This window comes from Peromyscus californicus, unplaced genomic scaffold (genome assembly GCF_007827085.1).
Source record: "Peromyscus californicus insignis strain IS unplaced genomic scaffold, ASM782708v3 Scaffold_8__1_contigs__length_139910024, whole genome shotgun sequence".
NCBI classification, from domain to species: domain Eukaryota; kingdom Metazoa; phylum Chordata; class Mammalia; order Rodentia; family Cricetidae; genus Peromyscus; species Peromyscus californicus.
The window spans coordinates 73,876,161-73,887,330 of NW_026294606.1; the positions used below are offsets into that span (position 1 = coordinate 73,876,161).

Here is an 11,170-nt window from a genome sequence, read left to right on the forward strand (position 1 = left end):
CCATTTCTCTCTCAGATTTGTAAAAAATTTACAGTGTGTGTGTGTGTGTGTGTGAGAGAGAGGGGGGGGGGAATGGAGGGGTGCGCATGCCATGGTACACATGTGGAGGTAAGAAAACAACCCTGGAGAATCAGTTTTCTCCTTCCACCATGGGCTACAGGCTTTGAGTTCAGGCTGCCAGCCTTACATGGCAAGTGCCTTTACCCCAGAGCCATCTTTCAGGCCTACTTTAATAGCACAGAATGCTGTCTTCCATTATTTCATTATGAAATAAACTATTTTATATAGTACTCAGTTTGATGAGACTATGGTTTGTTGTTTGACTACTTCAAACTGTAAAATTATTTTCATAAAAATAATCCAAAATGGAGCTCTTGTGTCTCCATGGCCAACTTGACTGGATTTAGAATCACCATGGAAACACACCCCTGGGTATGTTCATGAGGATGTTCCCAGAAAACTTAATTGAGGAAGGACTGACTATAGGTGTAACCACTCCATGAGCTGGAGTCCTAGAGAGGATAAAACTGAGAGACCAGCTGAGCACCAGCAGTCATCAGCCCGAGCTCCTGTCTGCAGATACAGCGTGGCCAGGACCTTCTCTCTTCTGCAGAATGCTGCTCCTCCCACGACGGACCGACTAGATCCTGGTGAACTCTAAGCCAAAATAAACCTGTCCTTCCCAAGGCTACTTCATGTCAGGTGTTTCATTGCAGAAACTAGAAAAGTGACTTACACAAAGTCTTTCTCCTCCAGAGACTATACAGAAGGCTATTTTATAATAGTTCACACATTTAACTCCTTAAGGTCAATTAAAAGCAGATAACTACTGGGACAATCTTTAACTACAGTAACATTTCATTTTTAGTAATCTAATCACATCAACCAGAAAGAAAAACAAGTGCCTACCATATGGTCCTTCTGTAACAGAAAATAGCTGCATTCAGGAACAGCATCTGTGCATCTATCAACACTGGCGCTGCCCATCCTTAAATCAGCGAGCATACTGTTAATATAATAAGACGACAAAGCCCTCCACAGCGCAAAGAACAAAAGAGAGAGAGCATTACCTTTGTTGTAGATTACCTGACCCATAGCTGCTCAGATTAAAACCATGAAATCAAAGCACAACAGACTTCAAAATGTGTTAAGAGAAATGAATGCTAAGGAATACTAATAATTTATGGGGAAATTTTCTTTGTTGATGGCTCTTCTCTAGTGAAAGATTTTGCTTAATGCACTCAAATCTAGACTCACACAGGATGCCCCAAGTGACAGGCGCTTCTGCTACTGAAATGCTCTCAATCCTGGCAGGCTTGACCTCCACTCCTAATTCTACACAGAGATTCTAGCAGAATGGTATTCTGGCTTTGGATCTATTTATATGGAGGAAGACTCAAAATTAAGTAATGGTGTTGCCTTATACCATAACTAGGTAGAATCAATCCCAGGACTTCTCAGAACAAAGCATGTGCCTCTGAAAGGCTGTTCATGTACTGCTTTGAGTATGGTTTTGCTAGAAATCAGAATTTCACAAGACTGGTAACATGTAACTTATTTTAAAAATCAGTAAATAGCAGTTTGGAATTTAAAAGGATAAAAACTTATCTCTATACTCTCATCAAAATTAACACCTGTTAAATTTGCATGGTTGTTACATTAAAAACAAAAATAGACAGTAAGTGTCGGTCATATACTAGAAAATCATTTCACTAAGGAAACAATGTAAATATAGGCATATTACTTTTTTTTAAGTGCTGGGGTTCAGACCCAGAGCCACACGCATGCTAGGTAAAGCACTCTAGCCCCTGGTATATTACCTTCTCGTACGCTTTTACCACCCATCCCTCTAACTACGCTTCTACTAGTCTGTCACCAAACCCAGTGGTGCAAATTATTTCCTTCATTTGTACTACATATTGTCCTGGTTACTGTAACTTGGTAACCAACTTCCCCAAGGTAAGAAAGATACAAAGAAAAAAAAAACCATGACTCAAAACATCTCAGCAGCAATCTTGATGGAAATGGAAGGGAATTTAAGGAGTGGGGAGGTCTCCTGAAGGATAAGCACCTCCTACTCCACGGTTCACACACTGTATTTCCATATAACATGCCTAAGAACACACTCCACCACACTGTGGGATTTCCCTTGTCTTCAGTCATCTCAGAAATAAACTATAACACAAAGAGCACATGAACACATCAGCCAAACTCTGCACTCGGAACCTTTACATTCTATATGTCTCCAAAAAAAAAAGAGTCAAATCATCTAGCTAGGCACGTCCACCGGACACGGGTGACGCGGAGATAAGTAACCCTAGGAAAAGGGCAGTGGGCAGCAGGTGGAGGGCAGGTGTCCACTCACCGGGGTCAGCGGCAGGGCTTCGTCCAGAGAACGGCCTGTCCACACAAAAGGGAGACCAGAGCAAGCCAGAGCAAGCTGTGAGGAGATGGGGAAGAGCACTGCAGGGCGGGGACCGCGAACGGTGAGGCTCGAGGCTGCAGAAGAGCCAAAGTCTGGGAAAGCCAGTAGCAAATGAGAGAAAGAGTAACAGGAAGTGAGGGCAGGAAGGCGAAAGGGGAAAAGCCCTGAAGGTCCCTGGAAGAACTCTGTCCTTTAGTTTTTAAGGAAATGAAAGGCCATTAAAGGAATCTGAGTGAAAAAAAAAAAAAAAGACTTGATTTGATTTGTAAATGCTCTGCTCTGCTTACAGCAGGGAGAGAAACACCAGCTTAGCAAGCCGAGACCCCAATCAAGCAAATATACATGTCATGTATGCACTAAAAGAGAGACACCAATCACTCCAAAGCCTGCCGAGATGAGGCATGTGATGAGCATGGCCAGAAGGAGCAAGTGGAGAAGGTGAGCAGCAGGAGGCAGAGAAGCTCCAGTCTGGCTCTGGAGTTGCCTGCTTACTCTCCAAGTGCAGATGGATTCTGAGTACTCAGGCCAGTAGGCTGTGGGCATCTGAACTCAAGAGATAAAGGGAAGCCTGACGTGAGGGCAGGTACCTGTCATCCCAGACTGGGGAGGCAGGAAGATGGTACATTCAAGACCACCCTGGCTCTATAGTGAGATCTTGTCTCAAAAACAAAAACCACAGAGAAAAACAGACTTCCTGGCATATGCCTGTAATCCCCAAGTTGGGAGGTGGAATCAGGAAGATCACAAATTCAAGGACATCCAGTTTGAGACTACCCTGGGGTCAAAACCATGAAATGTAGGAGGAAATGCAGAGGGTCAAACTGAGTCCTCAGGTGTACATAGGTAAGAAAGTTGAAGAAACTTTAAGGACGATGAAGGAAGGAACCGTGAGGTGGAGTAACCGAGATAACCATCAGTGTACTAGAATCTCAGTGACCAGTCAATGAAATGTAAAGCCCTGCCAGTGTGTTCATTCATCTATTCAACAAACACTGGGCCTTTATTACGTGTCTGACACTGTGGAAATAAACATGATCTGTGCTCTTATGTCGGCTGCAGTCCAAAGAAGACAGAGATGGCCAGAGCTGTAAGCACTTGTTCCCAATAAAGTACAGTGTGTTTTGGACTAACGCACTAGGGGCAAACTAATCAGTCTTGGGCTCATGGAAAAGAAAAGCCTGGAGGGCTAAGTGACAATCAGATAAAGGCAGCCGTGGGGAGGCCAGAGGAGAGGGGCGGCAAGGTGAAAGAGACACCTGTGAGGAGGAGGTGAAGGTAGACAGGCCTTGTCTGCCCCACAATCCCGCAAGTTCAATTATAGGAGTACAGAAAGAGCCAAGAAAGGAGAAAGGTGACCCTGACTACTGAAGTCACTTAAGACTAAGCTCTGGAAGAAGACAGAGACCAGCTGGGCTACTGGGAAGCTCCTGGAGAAACCTGTTTCTGGGGTTCAGAGAGGAAGTGACCTCAACTCAGGTAGTGGCAGCAGCAATGTGGAGTGGAGACTGGACAGAACTTAGATACCAGACACGAAGCTAGTCAAGACAACCACCTAGTTTTTAACAGAGACAAGTCCAAAGGCGGTGGCACTGCCCACTGACAGCAGACAGACAGACAGAAAGGCTGGTGGCAGGGCTAAGTCTGTCAAGTGTGCATTGCTTGTGGGGTATTCGGAACCACTGCTCAGAACTAACCGAAGTGGTTACGGAGGTCTAGGAGACAACCACAAAATCTGGGATAGAGTTGTAGACTGAGAATCACTTATATTATCAAGTCCCAGGAAACCATAAAATAAAGCCTGGGAATGAAAACAGAGGATAAGAGACTGTCTCTGGCTTAATCCAATATGAAACGGGCAGACAGTAAAAGAATCTTATAGAAGGAGGAGGAGGAGGAGGAGGAGGAGGAGGAGGAGGAGGAGGAGGAGGACAGAAAGAGGCTGAGATGGAGCAAGGGAGTCTGGGACAAAAAGAAAATGAGCACTATTATAAAAGACAACCAAAACAAGACTTCACACAACTTCCTACTCAGAAAAATCACCCTATCGTAGTGTTTACACTATTCCATTATCAACGAGCAAAGAGTTTTCATCAGCCACAAATACAGCACAGCTACAGGATAATCTCAGGCTAAGTTTAAAAAAAAAAAGGCAAGACACCGAGTGAACTGATGAAATTAACAATAACAAGTAAGTTTTTAATAATGAAGTTGCTAAAATTTTCATTACTAGGGGCTTCAGACTAAAAGGTGAAATTAGTGTTTAAAATGAAGGAAAGGGGAAATCAATGCAACTGTTCAATTTTCTAGTTAAAAAAGTAGCAAGCTAAACCTTGAATACTAAAACTAAGTAATATGTAAGGGAAATGATCTTATCACAGAATATTTAAAGGAGTCCATGTAATACAAAATAGCAAGCCCAAGTTTTACACACGCGCGCGCACACACACACACACACACACACCACAGCTCAGGGTGACTAAGATCATTACTAAAAACCGCATCTTTAAAGCCCCCCTGGTGGCTCTAGCCTTTCATCCCACCACTTGGAAGGCTGACAGAGAACGACTGCTTTGAGTTGGAGGCCAGCCTGGGCTACACAGCAGGGCCCTACAGGAAGGGGGTGGGGGAGGCAAGGGAAGGAGAAAGACATTTTAGAGGCACAGAGTAAGTCCATGTAAGACAGTAAGAACACAATTACTACTGTTCTTACTGTGTCCAAGACACTTTCTGAATTATCCTAATTCTTTAAGTCATGAGATCAATTGGTAATCTGCTTTTTCTGTCTTCCAATATAGTCTTGAGGAAGGGTGCCTAAATTAATATACTTATCAACACAAGTGGAGTCTATCATTTAATAGGAACATGAAATTTCTGTTGTAAGCAAAGCAACTGACCTTATCCATAGAACATGGAATGAGCTACTTCGATAAGGCATGAGAGAAATTCCAATTAAATTACCAAATTGGTTTTTTCTGCCTCACAAAGTTATGTATTTTGGTCAACTAGCAAACAGCATTACAACTAAGACATATGTGTTTGTTTCCTGGTTAGTTAAAGATATACATACATCAATTTACTATTCAAACACATTCAGGAATACAGCTACTCTTTCTCCTTTTTGTTCCTTTTTCTTTTTAATTGAAGAATGACAGTATTACAGAATAGAGTACATCCAATAAAACTAAAAACAAATACTGAGTGTGCTGTTCAATGACAAAAACTTATCAAACCAAACTATAGCAACTCCCTTTCTAGTATTCAGAAATATCCACAAGCTGTAGGCAGCATTTGAGAGAAACCCACACCCCAGCCAACTGCAGGCAGTAATCACAGTGCCCCTCACTTCCCACCTGCCAATCTGAAAACGCTTCCTGAAGCACAAAGAATCTAAGACTATTCTTTAAAAAGCCAAAACATATTAATTTAATACCAAATTCAAGTACTCTTTAAATGAGCAAAATACAGACAATATTGTTTTTTCATTCCCAACTAGAAACAATATAGCCACACAAGCAAAAAAAAAAATGCCAAGATGAAAACAAATTTCGAAACTCTTAAATATATATATATATATCCATACATATGTATATATATACACACATATATGCATATACATATATACGTGTATATATACATACACATACATACTGCCACTGTCAATAAAAGCCAGTATGCAACTAACTGAAAGTACACAATGCTTTCTAGACAAGTACAAGGTGTGTCTAAATTCTTGGTTTGAGAGCAACTCTTAAACAATAACAACAACACACACATATATGGATATTATCAAATAAACGTTAGTTCTAGCAAACACAATGCAAGCAGTATGCTAATTAAAGTGTTCCCAAGACAATGACAAATAAGGCTTTCGGACTACAGCATATATCATTACGTAACTACAATACCCATTAAGCAATCACCGGGCTGTAGGTAGGTCTTCCAAAAGGCGTCATTATGGTTTACTGGATCAGAGGATTGTGGTGTCAGACTTAATCATGCTTTACCTGCAAGCAGGTGTTTACCGATACCCCAAAGTAGAATACCTATTCTAGATGTAAACCTAAGGCTCCGACCAATAAACTGTGTGGTAACACACAGAATGTCCCCTCTGCACAAACTTTCTATTCCCACACAAAGTAAACTGTCTGAAGCATGTTTTCTGCATGCTTTATGGACCCAGATTTAACTGACTAAATGCCCAAATTCACATGCTTAAAACTAGTCGTGTTCCAGAGACCAAGAAGTGAAAATTTACAACCGAGGCAAAGGAAACAGTGAGCTGGTGAGGACTCATTGGAGATGTTAAGATTGTCATCGCTGACATCTTAATAAAGACACAGGCACCTCAAAGATAAAGTTTAAAGAATAACAGCGTTCAGGGCCCTTACCAATCAAATTAGAGAAACTATACAAAACAAAGCACAATAGCTCCAATATAGAAATAAACTCCACATACACCAACTCACATGCAAGGAGAATAAAAAGACAGGAGAAGACAACAGGGCATGTGGATGCCATAAATGGATACATTTTCTACAAATTCTGTTTGTCTGTTAGTTAATAAAAATAATAATAATAATAATAATAATAATAATAATAAAGAACAATTAGGAAACCTGGAGTACATTCTCCCAGCTCACCGTTCTCTGAACTGTGGTGCAAGCCACCTGACACCCAGAGCAGCCCCCAGAACTGCGGAGCAGTCGAAGGGCCCAGAGAACATAAATAAAAGAACAGCAAAGCTGGGAGATTTTTAGGAGGTTAGAATTTCAACACTCCAGGCGCTTTCCAAGACTGAGCCTAAACTGTCGGTGGGAAGGCTTCCTTCGATTCCCACCCAAAGCTGCTCTGGGCACCACTAGCTCGGATCCCCTCCCATCCGAGTAAAAAACACTGGCTTCCAGGTGCAGCAAAGCACACCATCTGCCCTCTCCACTGGGGATGTAACACACACACACGAGTTACATAAAGCCACCCCCGAGCAGCTCGATCTCCAAAACACTGAAAGGAAAAATGGATGCTGCACTGTCTGTTCTCAGGCTTCTCAGCCTTCAGGAATGGAAGGATGCCCCTGCCCCGAAGGGTAACCAAGATGTGGCCATGTAAGACATGAGAGGCTCGTTCCTGCCAATTAATCACTAAAGTCGCTAGAAACAAAAGTAGGCCAGGTTTCCCCTCCCTCCTGGTCAACCAGAACGCTGCCACCAAGCCGCCGAACGCCCCCTCGAAGCCCCCTGGTGAGGCCCAGCGGTAAACGACCCCAACTCACTTAGGACGCCCACAGACATTAGCCACCGCCCAGCTAGCTGGCTTACCTCACAGGCAGAGGCGGCCCCACAGGCCTTGAGTTTGTCACCATCTCCCTCAGGCAGACCAGTCCAATGTGTGGCCATCATTTCATTTCACACTGTAAAGGGACAAATCCTTTGGAGTCCACATTGGAGAGGTGCCGCCGCCACACACCAAAAGGGGACCAATTCCACAGCAGGTTCTGGGGCGACCGGTGCAGGGTAGGGAGGGTCGGGTCAAACAACGTGCGAGATAAGAAAGATTTGCAGGCAGCCCCTTCAAATGCCCTCCTGAACAGACTTCGCCCTCTTCATTTCTCCAGACTTAAAGTTATAGGGGCGACAGGTTTCCCTGGCAGGCCGGGTGGAGGCCAAGTGCAGCGAGAAGAGGTCTACTTCCAAGCGGTGTTACTCCCGAGGCCAGAGAAAAATCCTTGTTGGGCTGCTCTGGCGTCAGCCTTCGGAGATCCTTCCTAGAACAGGGAGAAGTTAATGAAGGACGTGAACTTTCCCCAGGCGCCGATCTTTAGCCTTGCCCACAAGTCCAGACCAAGTTCCCCCTCTCCCACAATCCGAAGGATTACTCAGTCCACGAAGGTGAGCCCCGCAAAGGAAAGAAACAACCCTCGCATGCAACACGTTTAAAAAAAAAAAAAAAAAAAAAAAAAAAGCCTAAACGTGGGGAAGAGAATGAGAAAGCGAGACCTCAGAACTGCCCTGGGTGGCTGTGTCAAACACGCCCGGCTGCTATGAAGCCTTCAAGAAAAAAAAAAAAAAAAAATTCCCGGTTCAAGTGCATTTTAATTGCTGCATTTCCTGGGCAGTGCCGAGGCAGTGTGCGCATTCTGCAGCACCCGGATACCTACTCTTAAGTGAAGTTTTTCTCCGCACCGCACCGGGTTAGACTCGCAGACGCCCTCCAACTCCCCAACAAACAAACAAAAAGCCAGCTCCGACCCGGGCGGGCGTGGGCTCGGCGGCGTCTGCGGCGGCCGCCCGGGCCGCGGGTGACTCCGGCCGCCCGTGGCAGCCTGCCCTGCGCCCCGGCCCGCGCCCCCGAGGAGGCGGCTGTTTTCCTTGGCCCGCGGCGGGGCTGGGTGGGGAGGCGTGCGGCCGCGGCTGGGACGCGGCGCCGCTCCCGCTCCAGCTCCCGGGCATGCTTTGGGAGAGCCGCGGCCCCGGCAACTCTTAGCTCGCCGCTGCAGCCCCCCAGCCCCCAGCCCCTCCAACCCCCGACCCCGGCTCGCCCTCCCGGGTGGCCACCTGAAAGAAGGCAAAGCGCAAAGCAAACCACCCACCTACCACTATTTCCTCCGCCCCTTCCTGAGGCGGGTCGCCGGCGCGGGCTCCCGGGAAGCGCGGCCCGGGCGCGTGCGGGTGGGTAAGCAAGGGCTCCGCTCGGCGGCTCGGCCCGCGGCGGGGCGCGCTAGGCCGCGGCTCGGTTAATATTCATGAGGCGCCGCCCCTCCTCCGCGGCCCGCCGGACCCCGGCGCCCGCCGCCCGCCTTTGTGCCCCGGCCTCGTTCGCTGCGCACACGCGGGCGCGGCCTCCGCGGGCCCGCGCCTCAGCCCCAGGCGCTGAGAAAGACGGCCACGCAACGGAGGACGCGGGCTAGAGGTCCGCTCCCAGGCACAGCCACGACCTGCCCCGGCCGGCCCCGGGCTCTCGGCGCCGCGGGAGGGCGTGGGGCGGGGAGGCGGCCGCCGGACTCTCCCCTCGCCTGGCCGGGCCGGCCGGGGCCCCCCGCTCCCGCGATCGCCGAACGCGAAGAGTGTCCCGGCCAGCGGGCGCGCGAGCTGCTTCCCGGGGGCGGACTGCTCGCGCCTTCCTTCTGGATCCACCTCCTCCCACCCCACCTCCTTCCCCTCCCCTCCCGGGGGACGCTCGGGGGCGAGGAGTTTTCGGTCTGCAGTCACCCGGCCCGGGAAGCCAAGCTGGAGGAGGAAGACGGGCCGGGACAGGGGTGGTGCTCGCCAGGCCCCCCCGAAACCTGGACACCCGCGAGCCCTCTCGTCCCCGCACCCCGAAGGCGGCCACACAACCCCGGCCGCTTCCCGAGCGCCGCTCCGGGAGCTGGCACAGCCCTGCAGCTGTCTGCGGGACCGAGGGTCCCGGACCGCGGGGACAGGTCTTGGGGGGCAGCGGCCCCTTTTCTGCAGCGGGTGGGGCTAGAGGCTACGGGATGTGGGGCTTCCAGATAAGGGAGTGTCCCCGCCCGCCCCACTGCAAGGTAGCTTCCTGCGGTAAGCGGGGACCCGGTGGTGGCGGCTACGTGTCGTTCAGATTTTTGGTAGTTGCTTTTTTTTTTTTTTCTTTTTTAACCTGCGGAGCGGCGGAGCGATTAGGCGCGGCTAGCGGAACCGAGCGGCGGCTGTGCTATCCCCCGCACTCCCGTCCCCGCGGGCCAGCCGCCTGCACCGCGGCCGCTGCTGCACACCCCACTCCCGGGCCTGCGCTCAGACCCCAACGGCTAGCTCCGCCCTGTTGCGCCTCACAACATCTCCCGCTGCAAACCGCCCAATCCGGAAACGCTGCGAGAGAATGCGAGCCAATCAGAGGCTACCGGCTCAGGCCCTCTGCCCCGCCCCTCAACCTCCCCTTCCCACCCCCACCCCTTCTCGGGAGGTGGCTCACCGGCTCTGATCCTTAGGGGAGCATCTAGCTGCGGTGGTGGCGCTTGGCACCTTGTCACCGTCGTCCTCTCCTCCTCTTATGCACACCCCTCCTCCCGGTCTCTGTCCTCCTGCTGATACTGTTGAGGGTTATTTTGATCCTCACTTGGGCAGAGGACTGCCAGCTTTTGTGTCTGATCAACTGTCACCACCATCCTGAGAGAACAGAACAAAAACAAGACACTGTGGGACGTGTGTTACCTTTTTCTTCTTGGCTACAATTATCTTCTGAAGACTCCTCCCCGTTCCACACCCACCGCCTCGGGTCCTGTTTCTTTTCCAGGTTTAAAGCACTCTGGAGCTGGTGGAGAACCTGAACCTTAGTTTATAGTTCCTTACAGTGGAAGAATTTACAACCAAACCCTCACACTTGGAGGAGAGAAATTAACTAGATCATTTTCAGTAGCCATGAGATATGCAAGGTCTGACCGGCCCTAACCAAAATAGTTAACCAATAGCCAAGGATGAAAAAAGAAGGGAGGGAGGGAGGGAAGGAAGGAAGGAAGGAAGGAAGAAGGAAGGAAGGAAGAAGGAAGGAAGGAAGGGAGGAAGGAAAAAAGAAAGAGAAGGAGGAAAAGAAAATAGAAAGAGCCTACTACTTGGTAATTTACTCCGTAGCAACCCACTGTTCTATAGCAGATCTACTTCTACCCTGCTATTGGATAAATCAACAAAAACTGAATAAAAATATAACATTCGCGTGGTTTGTCTCTAGTGAGCTTAGAGAATAAGAGGAGATAGATGGGCAAAAGTTCACATCCTCTGCTTACAGGTGCAGACGTGC

The 11,170-nt window shown here is 48.4% G+C and overlaps 1 protein-coding gene across 8 annotated transcripts in view; it reads right to left on the minus strand.

Annotated features, from left to right (window-relative positions):
* Arhgap21 (Rho GTPase activating protein 21) overlaps positions 1 to 9,185 on the minus strand; it is a 126,025-nt gene extending 116,840 nt beyond the window's left edge. For 5 of the 8 annotated variants that reach the window (XM_052729391.1, XM_052729390.1, XM_052729387.1 and 2 more), the window contains exons 1-2: positions 9,012 to 9,185; positions 7,741 to 8,186 (exon numbers count right to left, since the gene is read on the minus strand). In XM_052729391.1, coding sequence (XP_052585351.1) covers positions 7,741 to 7,821 — 81 coding nt within the window. In that variant the 5' untranslated portion in view covers positions 7,822 to 8,186; positions 9,012 to 9,185. Of the gene's footprint in view, positions 1 to 7,065; positions 7,184 to 7,740; positions 8,187 to 8,579; positions 8,715 to 9,011 lie in introns of those variants that run through there. The other 3 variants (XM_052729385.1, XM_052729386.1, XM_052729392.1) reach the window with 3 other exon arrangements.
* Between the last annotated feature and the right edge of the window lie 1,985 nt (positions 9,186 to 11,170).